This window comes from Clinocottus analis, unplaced genomic scaffold, assembly GCF_023055335.1.
Source record: "Clinocottus analis isolate CAN_PGR_092001 unplaced genomic scaffold, fCliAna1.0.p SCAF_11, whole genome shotgun sequence".
Classification (NCBI taxonomy): domain Eukaryota; kingdom Metazoa; phylum Chordata; class Actinopteri; order Perciformes; family Cottidae; genus Clinocottus; species Clinocottus analis.
In genome coordinates this window covers 108698-127603 of record NW_027175832.1, presented here as the reverse complement: position 1 = coordinate 127603, position 18906 = coordinate 108698, and the positions used below count along the sequence as shown (strand labels likewise).

Here is an 18906-nt window from a genome sequence, read left to right as displayed (position 1 = left end):
TCAGGAGACGAGAGTGAAGCCACCGAGGAGAAGAAGAAGCTCCTCAGTGGAGACGAGCTGAGCCGACAGCTGGACCGGCTGATCCAGGACCAGGCCGACAACCAGCGCATCCGGGACTGGGCCGAGGTGCGTGTGTGTGTGTGTGCGTGTGCGTGTGCGTGTGCGCTGTATCAGTCAAGTCGCTCATGCTGGAGTTCAGACATCAATATTACACATGTTTTTTAAATGCATTTAATATAGATATTATATACATATTTAAGTTTCCGCATGTCAACTGTTGGGCTTTTCTTCTTCTCTTGTTTCTTCAGGCTAACGTGGACGAGCAGCAAACCGCTTCCAACCAGTTCCTACGAGCGTTGATGACGTCGGTGTGTCAGTCTGCAGTCATATGTAAGTATGATGACTGCAGCATGGAGAAAGGCTGCTGGCAAAAAGGTTATTGATATATTTATTAGTGTTTGTTAGCCTGCTCGTCTCACAGCCTCTTACTGACGCGTCCATGTTCAGTGAGGATTAATTGTACAAACGATCCCAATAAGTGGCACCAGAAGTCCCAGTGTGTGAGGCGTCCTCTCCTGGTTTCAGGTGACAGCCCGTACAAGGTGGATGCCCAGCAGATCGGCCAGAGGGCCGGTCTGCTTCAGCGGTTCCTGACTGATGAGCAGAAGGAGCTGCAGGCGCTGTACGCGCTGCAGGCTCTGATGGTGCACATGGAGCAGCCAGCGAGTGAGTATCTACCGGCACCGCTCAGGTTTTCACTGGTATTATTTAATATATAATATTTAAATATGGCCTGGATTGAGACCCTAGTTTGAGCTGGGACACCATTTTTTTAATGAATTTATTTGAACGAGTGTATCGGAGAGGAAGATTCGTTATTTTAAGGGTTAGCAGCCTAATTGAAATCTAAAAACCTCTTCAGACTGACACTCGGTGCTGATTGTTTTTTGAGCCATGCAGCTGCTCGTGTGTCTGTATTCCAATGTTCAAAATAATGTGACTCTGTTGAAGAAGGAAGCCCTCAAATCTAGAGGCACAAACTCGACTGTTTAAACGTTTTCTCTTCTTCAAACTGTCGTTGTATTAAATGCCAGATCAACACTGACCTCTCCGTCTCTGCAGACCTGCTGCGGATGTTCTTCGACGCCTTGTACGACGAGGACGTCATCAAAGAGGAGGCCTTCTACAAGTGGGAAACCAGCAAGGACCCCGCGGAGCAAACGGGCAAAGGCGTGGCCTTGAAATCAGTCACCGCCTTCTTCACCTGGCTCCGCGAGGCCGAGGAGGAGTCCGACAAGGAATAACCGACTCCCCCTTTGAGGCGGGACGATATTGCCAGAGAGGCAGACTCAAATCAATCCTCAATGAGGATAAATCTTTATTCTTTTTTCTTTTCTTTGAGGGATGGACTCAAAGAAACCTTTTCTCTCCCCTCCCTCCCTCTCTTGCTTCCTCATCATTTCCGCTTGTCACAGCAAGTGTCCTCATCAAATAAACGTGAAGACTGATGCAGCAGGATTGCTTGTTCACGAGGTGTGAAGTCTCACTACACATCTCTTTTCCTCACAATAATACAAACCAATGGGCTGATTTTTTATGGTTCTAGATGATATGAATGCCCGACATCCTCCCCGCCAGCGAGAAGCCCCTCGTGGTGTCGTCATGCCATAACTGTGTTCAATCCAAACTCGACTCGTATGTCTCGTCTCTTTCTGGAGTGTGCAGCATGACTGAAGTGTTTCTCTTAATGATACAGCGGACGAAACGTCGATAGAAAAAAATGTACATGAACTAATATTGATTTGATGGCGTTTTTAAAGCAAAGGTGGTTATTTTCTCTTCCTTCCCCATCATGAATCTACGGGGCAGAAACCTGGAGGGTCGGTGTTGACCTTTGACCTTGACTGCTTTAGAGGTGGTCTGATGCTTCCTCTCATCCCCAGTAAGAACCTCACCGACTCGTCATCTTCACCTCTCCTGTGCTGACAGCTGTCTCCAGGACTCTTAATGAATCACCGGTGAAACTTGAAATCTGCAGAAAATTGACTTGATGAAAATATATAAAGTAAAAAATAAAAAACACACAAAAATACAACAGAAATGATCCGAAAGCCTTTTCTACTTCAAGTGGAAACTTATTTCAGGAGCGTTCTGTAAATATATAATAAAAAAAACATTTTTTTCAGTTTTATTTTTCAGAAACGATAAATTGCTGAAGTAATTGCAGTGTATACTTTTCCAACAGAAGCAGCAGTTGTCCAGATGCAGAGAGGCGCTTTAGATAATTCATTGATTATTAGTTGTGGAATTTTGTAAATATTTTTTTTGCTTTCTTTATTTAAGAAACGATTGCTTCTTTTGCATCGGAAACTGGAACGATGAGGTAATGGAGCATTGCAAATAAAGGACTTATTAAGTTGCTGAGCAGAGTTTGATGATTTTAATGGTTGCTGTGGTTGTGATTGCTTAGAGAAGCTGTACAATCATCTGCCCTCATTAAGGGGTCGTCATCCGACGTGACGTCATCGATGCAGTAAAAACTGAACCAGAATCCTAAAGTCCAAAAATGTTTAAGAGAAGAATCCTGAGGAAGTGAACGCGTCATCACGCTGGAACCTGATCCATTAACTTGGATATTAAAATAGTGCATTGATTATTCAGGTGCTCCAAATACAATTCAGCACTGTTGTGTTCCAAAGATGTCAACTTAGTTTGTCACATTTCAATTAAACAATTATTTTGTAATATGCTCCATGTAAATGAAATGGGAATTAAACAATCTTTCAACTGTATTTTCTCACAAGAGAACTGTCTCCTGGCTCTTAGTTCAGTTAGCATTCATTAGCAGTTCATACACTTTTAATATATCGAAGTATAGTTGCCAACTTATGTTAAGTGGGTATGAATGTATTTGTCAGCTACGATATAAACACTTAAGGTCGTTTTATTCTTGTTGCGGCTACAAAACCGGATCACAAAGAAAGGTCAAGTTGGCCTGATGGCAGCGTTTACCGACACAAATCCTGTATTTTAAATCACGAAGTCATTCCTTCTGGTCCTGCCGCTGTTTTCCTCGATACTGCGGAACATTTCCACACATCCACCGCGCGTCCTGTTGCGTCCGAGCCCCAAAAGACTGCGGACCTGTGCGCTGAGAGGAGTTTAAAAACATAAAGGAAACACAGCGCTCATCACCTGCAGTGCTCTGCGGGGTCAAACCTGCAGGTTACTGGATCTGGATCTTGGCTGCATGGGGAGAGGAGAGAGGAGGGAGGAGGCAGGAGGGAGGAGGCAGGAGGCAGGAGGGAGGGAATGTGACATCGCCGTGCGTTGATGACGCGCGCCATCGGGAGACGTTTGGACAGCTCTAACCCACATACCGAGCAACAAATGGTGCGTCTGCGCCGGAGACCTGATGCTGGAGTTTGGGAGATGTTTCCGCCGACTGAGGGGCTTTAATGATCCGCTGCAGAGCCGCAGCGACACGCAGCGACACGCGGCGACACGCAGCGACACGCAGCGACACGCAGCGACACGCAGCGACATCATCTGTCGGTCGGATCGGAGACAATTAAGCGCATTATCATGAGCCGCGGTGCGACGTGCAGGTAGGCACTGGGGGGGGGGGGGGGGGGGGGGGGGGGCTCCGCGTTGTTTATTCGATGCAGGTATGAAGACATTGGTATGCAGATGGTGACTTCAGAGGTTGCCAGGAAACCCCGCTGCAGCATCCCCCCCCCCCCCCCCCCCCCCCCCCCCCCGCAGGCCTGCACCGATCAATGGCGGGTGATGTGTTGTTCAGTCGTCAGTGTGTCGCTTCTGTTGAATTTCCAGAGAAGAAGCAAAGCGCATCTCCACACACACACAAGCAGTTTGGGTCCAAGCGGCTCGATCCCACCTGTTGGTCCAGAGTCACACCTGCACAGATGTTTTAGTCCATGTTGGTGTCGAAAAGGCTCCGCAGGGAGTGTACTATTAATAATAATCCAAAACGTTTAAGCAATAGCAGCAAACTCTGCTCCACACGGTGAATGCTAATTAGCAGCTGTCAGCTAACAGTCAGCGTTGAAGGAGTTTAAACAAAAAAACAACATTCAATGAAGAGCCTCAGAGAGGAATCACGTGTGCTGCTTTAATACAAGTAGATACATCATTTAAAAAAGGGCAAATACCAATTGGAACAGTCTAATTATTATTTATGTTATTGATTCAGCTTCATTTTTTTGGTATAACTTTAGTCTTTAATAAAAACAAATGTTGTGGTTTGAGCCTCTTCCATGTCCAACAGTGAAAGTCATCTCATTGTGTGTCAGTGTGCAGCTCCTCATGTGTGTGTCAGTGTGCAGCTCCTCATGTGTGTTAGTGTGCAGCTCCTCATGTGTGTATCAGTGTGCAGCTCCTCATGTGTGTGTGTTAGTGTGCAGCTCCTCATGTGTGTGTCAGTGTGCAGCTCCTCATGTGTGTGTCAGTGTGCAGCTCCTCATGTGTGTGTTAGTGTGCAGCTCCTCATGTGTGTGTTAGTGTGCAGCTCCTCATGTGTGTGTCAGTGTGCAGCTCCTCATGTGTGTGTGTCAGTGTGCAGCTCCTCATGTGTGTGTCAGTGTGCAGCTCCTCATGTGTGTTAGTGTGCAGCTCCTCATGTGTGTGTCAGTGTGCAGCTCCTCATGTGTGTCAGTGTGCAGCTCCTCATGTGTGTGTTAGTGTGCAGCTCCTCATGTGTGTGTCAGAGTGCGGCTCCTCATGTGTGTCAGTGTGCGGCTCCTCATGTGTGTTAGTGTGCAGCTCCTCGTGTGTGTGTCAGAGTGCGGCTCCTCGTGTGTGTCAGTGTGCAGCTCCTCGTGTGTGTGTGTCAGTGTGCAGCTCCTCATGTGTGTGTCAGTGTGCAGCTCCTCATGTGTGTGTGTCAGTGTGCAGCTCCTCATGTGTGTGTCAGTGTGCAGCTCCTCATGTGTGTGTCAGTGTGCAGCTCCTCATGTGTGTGTGTCAGTGTGCAGCTCCTCATGTGTGTGTTAGTGTGCAGCTCCTCATGTGTGTGTCAGTGTGCAGCTCCTCATGTGTGTCAGTGTGCAGCTCCTCATGTGTGTGTTAGTGTGCAGCTCCTCATGTGTGTGTCAGTGTGCAGCTCCTCATGTGTGTCAGAGTGCGGCTCCTCATGTGTGTCAGTGTGCAGCTCCTCGTGTGTGTGTCAGTGTGCGGCTCCTCATGTGTGTGTCAGAGTGCAGCTCCTCATGTGTGTCAGTGTGCAGCTCCTCGTGTGTGTGTCAGTGTGCGGCTCCTCATGTGTGTTAGTGTGCAGCTCCTCGTGTGTGTGTCAGAGTGCGGCTCCTCGTGTGTGTGTCAGTGTGCAGCTCCTCGTGTGTGTGTCAGTGTGCAGCTCCTCGTGTGTGTGTGTCAGTGTGCAGCTCCTCATGTGTGTGTGTGTCAGTGTGCAGCTCCTCGTGTGTGTGTCAGAGTGCAGCTCCTCATGTGTGTGTCAGTGTGCGGCTCCTCATGTGTGTCAGTGTGCGGCTCCTCATGTGTGTGTCAGTGTGCAGCTCCTCATGTGTGTGTCAGTGTGCAGCTCCTCGTGTGTGTGTCAGTGTGCAGCTCCTCGTGTGTGTGTCAGTGTGCAGCTCCTCATGTGTGTGTGTGTCAGTGTGCAGCTCCTCGTGTGTGTGTGTCAGTGTGCAGCTCCTCATGTGTGTGTGTGTCAGTGTGCGGCTCCTCATGTGTGTCAGTGTGCAGCTCCTCATGTGTGTGTCAGTGTGCAGCTCCTCATGTGTGTGTGTCAGTGTGCAGCTCCTCGTGTGTGTGTGTCAGTGTGCGGCTCCTCATGTGTGTCAGTGTGCAGCTCCTCATGTGTGTGTGTCAGTGTGCAGCTCCTCGTGTGTGTGTCAGTGTGCAGCTCCTCGTGTGTGTGTGTCAGTGTGCAGCTCCTCGTGTGTGTGTGTCAGTGTGCAGCTCCTCGTGTGTGTGTGTCAGTGTGCAGCTCCTCATGTGTGTGTCAGTGTTCAGCGACCTGCAGCGCTCAGGTGTGTTTTGCAGCTGGAGCATCATGTCGCTGCCTCTGACACACATTCACTGCCATGTTTGACTCGTAAGCCTCTTCCTGAGCTGCTGCTTTGGCCTTCAGGATATCTGTCAAGTCATGCACATGCTCACAGTGAGGCAACATGTTCCCAGCTTGTTGGAGGACTCCCCTGCCCTAAAGGAACAGGGGCCAGTTCCATTCCAAATAGAAGTCAAATTTGTCTTTAAAAGGCTTTAAGTAAATGTACCTGTTGAACAACGCTGGTCTTTCAGAGACTAATGTCAGACTGACTTGGCTTATCACACGATTCATCAAGAGGGAAATGAGACGCTTCACAGAACAAACAAATATCCAACGTCATCAGATTGTTGTTAGTTTGGAAACAAGTCAAGAATATGGTATAAGAATCCCAAAACGTTAAAATAGTTAACCCAAATGAGCGAAACGTAATACATAAACAATTTAAATAGTTTGCTCAAACTAGCTCAAATGAATGAGTCAACTGTTAAATAGTTGGCAGCCTGACCTCAATACGTGCAACACGGCTTAATTAGACCAACGCGGGTCTGACCATGAGAGCACCCTGAGGCCCAGAGCGACGGTAAACTCTCTTCCTGCAACTGGACAGTCGTGTGTGTGTTTGTTTTGGAGGTGGAGAGCAACACCATCTTTAATCGGGACCAGAAGCTTCGGGGAGAGTTTGCCCGGAGCCGGTCAGACGCCATTTGTTTGGCCGGTCTCATGGAGGCTGTCTCCGCCTCTGGGACCAGTGTTCCCGGTTCCTCCGGCTTACTGTGGCTTTAGCGTCTGTGCAGCACATGCTAGCTGCTCGTGTGTCTGCGTGGTTCAAACCAGTCAACCCGAGCCGTGTGACTTTGAGTTGTGTTCGTCTCTGCATGTCCGCGATGAGGCTGAGATCCAGGAGGCCGGAGGGAGAGACGGACAGGAAGCGGTGGGAAAAGTCTTGTTAAAAAGTCTTTTTAAAGCGATATAGATCTCTGTGTGGGATGAAGCCTTTATTTTGGCCGCAGCGCTGCGCTTGTCCTGTGACTCAGAGTTGCATTTGAGCTTTTCATTGAGTTGATAATAAAATGTTTCTCACAGCACAAATGAACATTTACCATTTGGTGGGGAACCATCTGACTGCGGCCCAAACACAACGTATTTGCAGCTGCTCGTGAAGTTTTGCTGAAATGTCTTGCAGGTGAAATTCAAGGAGAGTGAAATGATTCCAAAGTCCGGGAAATCTCCAGCAGACTCGAGGAAAAGTGTCGGCATCCATGAGTTTGCGGCGCTGGCCCGATCCTCCTTGAGTGGTAACCTTTGTGTTCTTGCACTGTGGTGAAATGCCCGAGTCACACCGTCCGACTCTGAACCCCACCTCTCTGTCAGGCATCTCTCAGGCGGTCAGGGATCATGTGACCAAGCCCACCTCCCTGGCGCAGGGCCGCGTCGCCCACCTCATCGAGTGGAAAGGTTGGCCCAAGCCCGCCGCGCCGCCGCCGGCCGCCCACTGCAGCTCCTACTGCCGGCTGAGCGAAGGAGAGAAGGAGGCCCGGTTCGCTGCAGGTGTTCCCCGGAGTGTGTGTGTGTGTGTGAGAGAGTGTGTGTGTAATAAGATGGAGTATTAGACTCTAATAAAATGGAGTATTAGGCACTAATAATATGGAGTATTAGACACTAATAAGATGGAGTATTAGGCACTAATAATATGGAGTATTAGACACTAATAAGATGGAGTATTAGGCACTAATAATATGGAGTATTAGACACTAATAGTATTAGACTCGTCCTCGTAGTTTGATCAAGGAAGAGAACAAGTGGAAGAGGAAGTGAAGTTCTCAGTGACTGTACTTCATGTACATCATGAAGTTTATTTAAAGTTTTTCTAGATTGTGACACGAGGTGTAGCAATTCATCAACTCATGGATCTTGATCAATAATAACGATCTTGATAATCAATGAATCTACAAACTCTTGATGTTTCTCTTCCGGTCGAGTCGGTCTCACTTTCTGGTCACATTCCTTCATTTGAAAGAGTTTTTCCTTCATGTTTCCAGGCGTGGCCGAGCAGTTCGCCATCGCTGAGGCTAAACTTCGCGCCTGGGCGTCGATAGACGACGACGAGGAAGACTCCAACGACGAGGAAGACTCCCACGCGGCCGGACAGACGCGGGCCGCGTCCGGCCAGAGCTCAGGTGTGCACCGTCGCCGCCATGTTGTTCTTGTCATCGCTCGTCTTCATTTCTGCATCTTCACTGACAGCCTCCTCATCTTCCCTCCCCTGCTTCTCTATCCATCTCCAGGCGTTCTGACTTTTTGCTCCTCCCTCAGAAGCCGCCACGCCCGATCTCATCAGCGGAGCGGCGAGCCGGCCTGACGCTGACGGCCGCGAGGCTCCGCCCCCCGACAGCCCGCTGAGCGCCGGCGGCAGCGTGGCGTGCGGTCGGCCCGCGTCTCACAGTGACCCATCGCAGACCACTTCGCCTGCTTTACCCAGCGACCGCACGAGCCCCTTCCTGGAGGAGGATGAGGAGGAAGAGGAGGAGAGGCCGGACGGCGGCGAGCAGCAGCCGGATCTTCTGCAGGAGGAGCTGAGCTTCCACCACAAGGCGGAGTGGAGGCCTCGGGCCAGCAGCGGCAGGTTGGACTCCTGCTACTCCACCTCTCGCTCCGAGTCTCCCGGAGAGGAGGACGAGGAGGACGAGGACGAGGAAGGCAGCGTGTTTCACGAGTTTCGAGCGTGGAGTTCCAGCCGTAGAAGCTTCTTCTCCGACCGGGCTTCCTCCGGAGTGGCGTCCTTCGACGAAGAGGAGGATAAGGAGTATTTGATGTGATGTGTCGTCCCATCGTTATGTCTCTTTGAGTCGGTGTTGATGCTGGATATGACATCATCTGTTCTGCTTTCTCTGTACACCTCTTCCTGTCTCCTCTTCCTGTCTCCTCTCTACTCGCTGCCTTGCGTCCTTCATCCTGCTGTAAACAGTGTGATCAGAACGGTGGAGCGTTCAGCCTGAATGTAAAGCTCTGGTTCAAACTGAGTTTTGTACATGTGTGTGACATGTGTGTGACATGTGTGTGACATGTGGTGCGTTGCTTTTCTATGGATACCTTGTTGTGTAGTGTTTTCATGCTTTGTCGTGTGGGTCGGCCATGTTTGATACTGAATGTCTTGCTTATCTATAAATATGATTTGTTTTTGAAAGAAGAGTTTGTCCTTTTTTTGCACAAAGAAACTGAATATATGAGGAAGAATCAAATTTAATAATTCAGTCATGTACAAAAACAATTTTGTGTTCTCTGAAAAATAACAATGGCTGTTTGATTAAAAAGCATAAATCTCCTATGTACAATATAGCATGTATACGTCCATCATCTCTATTTCCATATGTACAGCATATACAGGCCGATGCCATATAAAGGGAGATACTACAGACTTATTGCTGAACTAGATACGCTGCAAATGAGCTTAAACACTTTCTAGATTTAACCTTTTATCTTTTATGACGAGCACGACTTCACTTCTATCTGCAAACCAAGACGGGACACAAAGGAGCTGGCGCACTGCGATGATGTCACACAAGATGGAGACGAAGTAGGAATCAAAAAACATGAATCTGAAATACTGAAAATCAGTTTGAGGGTCAGAACAAGGACTCTCTGACGTCGCCGCGGCAACAGAGGCCAAACTGGATTAAAAGATAGATTAAATGTAAAGATACGAGTAACATCACAGGGTCAATATCTACAGGTGTGTATGTGTGTGTGTGCGCGCGCGCGCTCTGTACAACACCCAGTGTCTTTCTTTCCTTCTCGTTCCTTTTTCGCGCTAAAACACATTAAACACGTTCAACTGGTTCACGTGACGCAGCGTTAAATTATTTAAAGCTGCGTCACGTGAACGTTAAACGAGCTGCGTCACGTGAGCGTTAAACGAGCTGCGTCACGTGAGCGTTAAACGAGCTGCGTCACGTGAACGTTAAACGAGCTGCGTCACGTGAATGTTAAACGAGCTGCGTCACGTGAACGTTAAACGAGCTGCGTCACGTGAGCTCACGTTAAACGAGCTGCGTCACGTGAGCGTGAAACGAGCTGCGTCACGTGAACGTTAAACGAGCTGCGTCACGTGAGCGTTAAACGAGTTGCGTCACGTGAACGTTAAACGAGCTGCGTCACGTGAACGTTAAACGAGCTGCTCGTGCTAATTGAGCTCACCTGCACAATGCCTGAGGACCTTATGAAGCTGCCTGGAACTGTAGATCCTCTGAACTGTAGATCATCTGAACTGTAGATTATCTAAACTGTAGATTATCTGAACGGTAGATTATCTGAACGGTAGATTATCTAAACTGTAGATCCTCTGAACGGTAGATTATCTGAACTGTAGATTATCTAAACTGTAGATTATCTGAACTGTAGATTATCTAAACTGTAGATCCTCTGAACTGTAGATTATCTAAACTGTAGATCCTCTGAACTGTAGATTATCTGAACGGTAGATCCTCTGAACTGTAGATCATCTGAACTGTAGATTATCTGTGGATTTTGGGGGCTGATACAGACACTAATATTTGGCAGTAAAATGAAGAAATAAATATATATAGTATACTGAAAATGGTTGTAAACAACAAAGTCTGAAAAAACTAACGACACTGTTGCTATTAAATCAACTTTCACTGCATTATTACTGTAAATGTATTATTATTATTATTATTGCATATCAGCCAACATATAACCTGTCACTTATTTTATTATCCATTAATTCAGACCATCTGATGTATTAGTAGTTTTAATTCAGACCATCATGTGCTCATGAGAACAACTGTCTACGTTCTTCTGTTATTGTTCCCATCCAGTGTGTGTGTGCGCGTCATTTCACACACGTACACACACACACACAACAATATTTTACACTTTTCTTATTATCAACAAATCTCCCATGAAAAGACCAGACTGCTTGTGTCCCGCTCCCTCGTGACATCACACACACACACGCTCCCTCGTGACATCACACACACACACACACACGCTCCCTCGTGACATCACACACACACACACACACACACGCTCCCTCGTGACATCACACACACACACACACACACACGCTCCCTCGTGACATCACACACACACACACACACACACGCTCCCTCGTGACATCACACACACACACACACACACGCTCCCTCGTGACATCACACACACACACACACACACACGCTCCCTCGTGACATCACACACACACACACACACACACACACACGCTCCCTTGTGACATCACACACGCGTGCGCATGTTTATTTAGTGAATGCGTTATTCACGCTTGCTGGAGGACTCTCACCTAAAGGTCCACATCTAGATGTTCTGCAGCTTCTGATGGCTCAGTTCACCTGAACACCTGGTGTGTGAGCCACTGAGCAGCCATGCAGGTGTTTTACAACCACCTGGCTCACGAGGCTTCTCCTCAGGGCTGAGCGGCGTGCAGAGACGACTGATGCGAAGAGACTGAGTCTCCTGTGAGCTTCGGTGCACCGTCACAGTTTTACTTGTGACCAGAGCAGAGGGACTGCGAACACCTGAGTGCTGTTCAGAGGTTTGACGTGTTCCTCTTCCAGAGGAACCAAAGAGCCACAGACATTCATGGGAGTCAGCAGTTGTTGTTCTTTCCATGGGATTTGTTGACAGTAATTCAAATTGAGAATAAAACAGACATTTTCACAGTTTGAAACACGGCGATGTGACGTCGGCCCCCACGCCGTTGGAGACGCAGGCATCCAGACGGATCTCTACAAATGTAAGAAACATTCACGAGGCGACCGCGCCGAGCCGCTCGGATCATTGTGATCGCTCCTCAGCGCGGGCGGAGCTAACCTCTCCCTCGGGTTCTGATTGGCCGTTCGGAGCCGGCTCCGTGGCGTCCTGCTCGGGCCGGGCGGGGGGGTCGTAGTCACAGGTCAGCTCCGATTCCTCCGTGTGGGAGGGGCTGCAGTCAAAAGTAAACTCCGAAGGGTCCTCTGTGAACGACGGGCTCTCCTGGAGCACCGACTCCGACGACTGACTGGAGACGTCCCCGAGGCCGGTTTCAAACTGCAAACCGGATCGGTCCGAGAAGCCGACGGGGATCTCTTTGTACGGGAGGTCCGGCTGCTCCTCCACGTCCGGGAGGTTGGGCTCCCGTGGCAACGAGAGGCCCCGGTGGCGGATGCACAGTTTGTGCAGTTCTGTTACCTCGGATACGTTCGCGCTGTTCCCGCTGTCCCGGAAACTGGCCAGCGGAGGGCGCACCTTCACCCCCGTCACCGTCACCGAGCCCTCGATGGCCTTACGCAGCTGCAGAGCCGCGAGCCGGCAGGGAGAAACCAAGAGGAGCGGCAGAAAGACAGAAGTGAGGAAAGCAGGAAAGAGAAGGCGATCGTAGACAGAAACACAGCGGGGAGAAGACGTGCACACCTCCTTGAGAGAGACCACTCCCACCAGGCGGCCCATGCTGGTCACGTAGGCGTGGTCCAGGCCCAGCAGGGAGAAGATGGTGTGTGTCTGTGTGCGAGGAGAGACGGGTCATGGCCTGAACACAGACTCAGAGTCTCATTTGCATTTTGGATCAGGGTTATGGAAATGATTAGAGCTGGATATTTTTGCCCTTTTGAGACAGATACTGTAAGACGAGGCGATATATTTGATCATGCTCAGATACATGGTTTATTGTGTGTAATGCTCCTGACCAGATTCAGTGAATAAAGTAGTGGAAATGAGTGACACTCACAGTAAAGTGATGAAGAACATGACATTGAGTACTTCTACTTTCGGTACTTTAAGTATAATCTAATGCTTTCCGAGTGTGTACTTTAGATTGTGGTATTTCTACACCGTGGTGTTGCTTCTTATACTTGAGTAAGACATCAGAGAACTTCTCCACCACTGCATACTGCATGGGATAAAAGAAGCATCTCTTCCACCTGGCGTACACGTTGGCAGGTCATTATCGGTCTGATCCAGCATTAGTGGAAACATTACAGCAGTTAGGAGTTGCATTATAATTAAGTGTCATTAGCTCTGTTCACATTATTCCTCAGGGGTTTATGCTAAGCTATGAATCTGGAGAGGACTTTGAAGCCAGTGGTAAAACGCACAAACTGCATTTTAAAAGCATCCCGTTTGACCCCAGTGACACAATTACCAACAGTGAGAAATGAAAAGCAGAGGTAAGACACAGTATTTAATGTCACTACTAAATCATTTCGTGGGGAATAAACAAACTTCATTCATTTGACAGGTGTTGTACCTTATGAAGAGATGTTTGCTCCACCAGCTGGAAGGGAGCCGGATCAATCTTGCAGTTCTTGAAATCCACCGACTCGTCGAGCTGCTGCTCCTCCCACTCGGCGACCTGCAGGAGACACGATCAGGACCTGCAGCCTAAAGTCACCGAGTCAATGTTCTGGTGCTGCAGGGCTCACGTCTGAAGGGGTCATGCCGTCTGAAGGGGTCAGGCCGTCTGAAGGGGTCAGGCCGTCTGAAGGGGTCATGCCGTCTGAAGGGGTCAGGCCGTCTGAAGGGGTCAGGCCGTCTTCCCCTTCACTCGAGTCCTGAGAGGAAGAAGAAGAAGAAGAAGATGAAGAAGAAGAAGATTCACAGCAGCGAACACGACCAACGCATGAGAGGACGATCCAGTGGAACTTATCACACACACACACACACACGCATCACACACACACGCTGCAGCGCATAAAGCTGATGAAACATTTGGCTTCATGTTGAAAAGACGGTGCTTCTGTCTCACACACACTTCCTCTCTGCAGAGCCTCTCTGATGCTTTGACTCAACACAAATATTTTCACTCACTACGTGCACGTTGCAAGGCAACGGTTACTAAGCAACAGTCTCTAGGCGGCAGAAAACCTCACCGCCATGGAGATCCTCACGCGCTTGGCCCGTCTGTTCTCTGGAGGCGCCGGACTCTTACCGCCGGGGAGAGAGGGAACATGAACGTGAACGTGAGCGTTAGCAGGTTTACCTCCTTCACGTGGATCCCAGTCTGACCTCTACTGGGAGGAGCCCAGTGATGGGAGAACAGTGATGGGAGAACAGTGATGGGAGAACAGTGATGGGAGAACAGTGATGGGAGAACAGTGATGGGAGAACAGTGATGGGAGAACAGTGATGGGAGAACAGTGATGGGAGCCCAGTGATGGGAGAACAGTGATGGGAGAACAGTGATGGGAGAACAGTGATGGGAGAACAGTGATGGGAGAACAGTGATGGGAGAACAGTGATGGGAGAACAGTGATGGGAGAACAGTGATAGAAGAACAGTGATGGGAGAACAGTGATGGGAGAACAGTGATGGGAGAACAGTGATGGGAGAACAGTGATGGGAGAACAGTGATGGGAGAACAGTGATGGGAGAACAGTGATGGGAGAACAGTGCTGCTGAAAAGCTCTTCAACGTGAAGGTGAGGGAACAACAAACTGCAAAGCCGAGAGCTTTGGTGGATTCTGACACACTGCCAGACTAAAGGTTTGTAAATACCTGATTTCACAGTTTCACATGTTATGAAATCAACTATGAGACGATTCAGACGTTCATGTCTTCCTCTGGATGAATTGGAATAACTTTGATGCTCATTTGACTTTTCATCCATTTGTCCAATAATGTTGTTTATGACCGAATACGTGTTAAAGCAACGACTTTGTGTTTAGTGCTAATTAGCAAATATTAGCTGGCTAACAAGCTTATGAACAGAACATCATGGTTTTAGACCTGTCAGACCTCAGAGGCGTCTTCCTGATCAGCTCGTGGAGCTTCTCGTCCAGTTCGTCCTTCGACCGCAGTCCAACACTCGAGTGGAGGTTTGTGCAAATTTTAAGAAAGCCGTTCAAAGCGTTTTTAAAGATGTCGTGTTCATGAAAATTGGTGGGAAGTGAGGTCACGGCGACCTTGACTTTTGACGTTACTTAAAATGGAAGCGAAAATGCTCACATGTCCGATGCTCAAAGCGTTGGAGTGGCAGTGAATGTGTGAAGGGAAAAGACTCACGAAGGGTTCAACACACAACGCTGCAGCATGAGATCACAAAGCCTGAGGAGGAAGAGCAGGAGGAAGAGCAGACAGCACACACACACACGTATGCAATGTGTGTCACTTTCATACTGTACACTTTCACCCACACACACACACACATACATATATATATATATTTATTTATTGGATCCCGTGCTCTCACCTCCAGCAGCTCCTTGTCGGGGTCGGTACAGGACAGCGTCTGAGAGCCTCAGAAGGAAACAAACACAAATCTCTTTTAATTTGGATTTGAAATCTGATTATCTTCAATCTGTGTTTGTATACTATATACAAATACAGTTTACTACTTCCACGTCTGTCCAAAACACCATCACTTCATCACGTTACCGTTTCAGACATTTGTGTGAAATTGCCATAATTTTACAACGTGAATTCTTGAGTTACGACCAAAAATATGTTTTGTTTTTAACGGTGACCACCAAACTCTAATCAGTTCACACTTGAGGTCGACATAATATAGTGTATATATACACATATATATATATATATATATATATATATATATATATATATATATATATATATATATATATATATATACACATATATATATATATATATATATATATATATATATATATATATATATATATATATATATATATATATATATATATATATATACACACACACATTTGTTTCTGTATTGGTATTGTTTGCAGCGATAAAGTACGTACTATTTGGCGTCTCTGTGTCGCTGATGGCTGACACAGTTTTCAAGGCAGATTTCAGAGGAAGTTGCACACTGGAGACCACTGGGCTGAAGGAGGAAGACTCCTCTGTGGAGATCTACAGGGAACACGTATGAGGAGAGAAAGCCAGACCGCAGAAGGCATGCACACACGGACGGCCGCAGGAAACCCAGGAGACAAAGACACATGCAGGTAAACGACAGCACAGGTAAGGGCACAGACCGGAGACAAAGAGGAAATGTGTCAATGTCAAAACAAAGCACATTTCCAGAGTCAACAGTGAAACTTACCACGAGCGTTCCATCTGTGCCTTTACCTACTGCTACAGGCTCCCGCATGCGGCCCTGATCCACTTCTAGTCTACCACTACAACCCAAGCCAGACTTTGCCCCAGCCCTGGCGCCCCGCACGCCTCACACCTGTTGGGTGCTCACCAGGAAGCGGACCGCTTGGCGAGCGTTGGTGGAGGAGTTGAGGTGGGCGCCGGGGGAGCTGGGCGCGCTGTCCGTGGTCAGGCCCTGCAGGTGATCGTGGGTGCCGTTGTCCTGCGCCAGCTGGCGGAGGTACTCCAGCCTCCGCAGGCGGCCCAACTGCAGCGAGAGCAGCGACTGGAGCTGCAGCCGCTCGATGGAGCCCAGGAGGATCATGGACTCTGGAGGAAGAGGAAGGACGAGGAAGGTCCAGGACAAGGGATGGGTCGGGAATGAGATGAAAGTGGCGCAGCAGACAAAGCTCACGGAGGAAAAAGGGGAACATGAAATAACTGTTGTGGCAGTTTCAGTAATCCGTTCAGACCGAAAAAGTTATGTACTGGAGGATTAAAGTGATCATTATCTTATAATCCTATCAAAGTGATTATTGGAACAGTTTCATATTCACAAATCATAATTTTGCATCAAGGCGAATGCCAAGACTTGCAGGGATGGACTGGACTCACCGCTGGACTCCACCAGGGCCAGTGTTTTGAGCTGACCCGTCAGCAGCATCTCCTGCAGGTCCCGATAGCAAGAGTGAAGAGTGATGAAGCGCACATCCCGAACCATGATGTCCTCCACACGGATGTTATACTTCCTGAAACGTGGGAGATGTGAAGAGAAGCAGAGAGGTGATGCGAAACAAACCAAACTCCTCCTCCATTCGAAAGCCAACGGGCGGGTCGACTCACTCGTGATGTCCCATGCCCAGTTCAGGCAGATACGGGAGTTTCTTGATGCGGATGATGGAGTCGTACAGCGACGGTTGGAGCGACTGGGCCACGGCGTTGGCCAGGATCACGGCGATCATCACGGGCAGGATGTGGGAGATCTGACCCGTCAGCTCAAACACTATGACGGCTGTGGACACGGTGTGGGTGACGGCTCCGGACAGCGCTGCAGCACCTGAGCAGGAGGGAACAAAGATGTCTATTGTGTCCTGAAAGCGTAGTGATCAAGCAGCTTTTCAACAGCAATAAAAGACGTTTTATAAGCTCGAAAACATCAAGGTGTTATTAATCAGAGACGAATTTCCTGAAAGATAGCAAATACAAACCAGATTTTCCTTTTCAGTCATTCTCCTAACATTTAGCTCCATCCTGGCACAATAATCAGCGCGTCGCGACCGCAGCAATTTTGAACAACTTCCTATTTTACTTGGTTCAAAACGTGGCGTTGAACTAAAGTGGGATCAGACTTCATCGCATTCTCTAAAGTGGCATGAAGGATAGAAACACTGCAGCGTTACAGCGGGGACTCGAACAGTGCCTGGAAAGTAAGATCCCAAAAAGGTGAATCACGTTAGTGCGTGAAAGAACTCACCAACGACAGCGTAACCACCGGGCACGATGGGATACACGCTGCCGTCGGCATGTATGCCATCTGGAAACATGGTGGCCATGACCTCTCCCACCAGTCTGCCGAAGGCGGCGCCTGTCACACGCAGACGTCACACAGGAGTTATTCTCACGGTTCTTTCTCTTCGTTGCAGCGACGACATGAGAAAACAAAGCGTAGATTTCATTCACCAATAAGGAAAACTGGCATGAAGGCCCCGCAAGGAACCGGCATGGTGGTGGCCACGGCCGACATCCAGAACTGAGGCGGAGAGACTGGCGTCATGGAGAGTCACCAAACGCAACACGCGGGCCAGACGTATGGCCGAGGCCTACCTTCATGACGATGAAGAGGATGAGAGTGATGAAGACGTTGACCTGCGGGTGCTTCCAGGCCTGGTGGTGGCTGATGTAGTCAAACTCCTCCGCCACGCCCTGGCGGCACCACGTGCGGTTGTCGAACAGCGCGACCAGAGACTCGTGCTGCGTCAGCTGGCGGGTGACATGAGAGAAGTAATCTGAAGGATTAGTAATCTGTTTCCGAGCGTCGTCAGGTGGACCTGACAGACCGAGGGACTGAGTTGAGACTCGACAGGAAAGCTCTGCAGCTTTTCATACGACTAAAGTGTCTCAATTGTTTTACCGCATAGCTTCTTTTTCAATGACTCCCAGGACTCTGCAGCTTTATGATCCCGAGTGGATTATCCCGATGAAACACAGTGTTTGTAATGCACTGCAGAGATACTTCATTCTAACTATGTTATTGACCCAAATCTTTCAAACATTCTCCAGAAACAAGTGCAACTTCCTCGATGCCACTTCAGCAACTTGTCTTATTCTGTTTTGTGTCACTGAGCTCTGCTGAGAAGCTGCAGGAGGAATAAAAGGTTTCCTCTCTGCTCACCAGCAGACGTTTGTATTCTTCTTGTTCTGACAGTCTGAAAGGCTCAAGATGAATCTTAATGGCTTGTTGTGGCAACGCCAGCACAAAAAGTCTCATCTCTGCATCTCTAAAGAAGAAAAAAAGCTCAAACTCCATTTCACTTTGTTGTGTCAGACATTTCCAGAGTGAAACTTCATCTGAAGGCTTTTTCTTGGTTGTTTTTCTGCTGTACAAATACTGCAGTGTTATTGACAAAAACCTACATTTAAAATTATGCAAAGACTATGACAATAAACATCAGGTTTTCTATGAATTGCATTCAAAAGATGAAAAAAAGATGTGTCTTTAATTTGTCTTCATCGCTAAAGCAATCCACATCAGGAAACATGGCCGCCGGTGCTGCCAAACGAGAGCACACAACGCCACGCAGCTC

The 18906-nt window shown here is 48.4% G+C and overlaps 3 protein-coding genes across 10 annotated transcripts in view; 2 read left to right on the top strand and 1 right to left on the bottom strand.

The window, feature by feature from the left end:
* Positions 1-2421, top strand: part of LOC137802200 (eukaryotic translation initiation factor 4 gamma 1-like) — a 16806-nt gene extending 14385 nt beyond the window's left edge. The window contains exons 18-21 of the mRNA XM_068599862.1: positions 5-126; positions 309-390; positions 586-726; positions 1123-2421. Coding sequence (XP_068455963.1) covers positions 5-126; positions 309-390; positions 586-726; positions 1123-1304 — 527 coding nt within the window. The 3' untranslated portion in view covers positions 1305-2421. The remainder of the gene's footprint in view (positions 1-4; positions 127-308; positions 391-585; positions 727-1122) is intronic.
* An 868-nt stretch (positions 2422-3289) lies between these two features.
* fam131aa (family with sequence similarity 131 member Aa) lies at positions 3290-9211 on the top strand. 2 transcript variants are annotated; one of them, XM_068571650.1, is made up of 5 exons: positions 3290-3393; positions 7215-7326; positions 7403-7579; positions 8071-8208; positions 8345-9211. In XM_068571650.1, exons 1-5 carry the CDS (start codon positions 3334-3336, stop codon positions 8845-8847), a joined length of 990 nt encoding a protein of 329 aa, XP_068427751.1. In that variant the 5' UTR covers positions 3290-3333; the 3' UTR covers positions 8848-9211. The 2 variants fall into 2 exon arrangements, with proteins under 2 accessions (XP_068427751.1, XP_068427752.1); XM_068571651.1 differs by having other exon boundaries at positions 3307-3608; positions 8345-9210.
* A 2065-nt stretch (positions 9212-11276) lies between these two features.
* LOC137782376 (chloride channel protein 2-like) overlaps positions 11277-18906 on the bottom strand; it is a 33033-nt gene continuing 25403 nt past the window's right edge. For 4 of the 7 annotated variants that reach the window (XM_068571647.1, XM_068571643.1, XM_068571645.1 and 1 more), the window contains 13 exons: positions 17927-18082; positions 17783-17852; positions 17577-17687; positions 16946-17159; positions 16718-16851; positions 16200-16432; positions 15766-15877; positions 15231-15277; positions 13912-13965; positions 13465-13593; positions 13290-13394; positions 12458-12544; positions 11277-12337 (listed from right to left, as the gene is read on the bottom strand). In XM_068571647.1, coding sequence (XP_068427748.1) covers positions 11843-12337; positions 12458-12544; positions 13290-13394; positions 13465-13593; positions 13912-13965; positions 15231-15277; positions 15766-15877; positions 16200-16432; positions 16718-16851; positions 16946-17159; positions 17577-17687; positions 17783-17852; positions 17927-18082 — 1947 coding nt within the window. In that variant the 3' untranslated portion in view covers positions 11277-11842. The remainder of the gene's footprint in view (positions 12338-12457; positions 12545-13289; positions 13395-13464; positions 13594-13911; positions 13966-15230; positions 15278-15765; positions 15878-16199; positions 16433-16717; positions 16852-16945; positions 17160-17576; positions 17688-17782; positions 17853-17926; positions 18083-18906) is intronic. The other 3 variants (XM_068571644.1, XM_068571646.1, XM_068571648.1) reach the window with 2 other exon arrangements.

Coding starts and splice junctions, on each gene's coding strand:
- fam131aa (XM_068571650.1), top strand. CDS start 3,334: ATGACGCGCGCCATCGGGAGACGTTTGGACAGCTCTAACCCACATACC. Junction 7,580..8,070: donor GGAGGCCCGGTTCGCTGCAG/GTGTTCCCCGGA, acceptor TCATGTTTCCAG/GCGTGGCCGAGCAGTTCGCC. Junction 8,209..8,344: donor CGCGTCCGGCCAGAGCTCAG/GTGTGCACCGTC, acceptor CTCCTCCCTCAG/AAGCCGCCACGCCCGATCTC.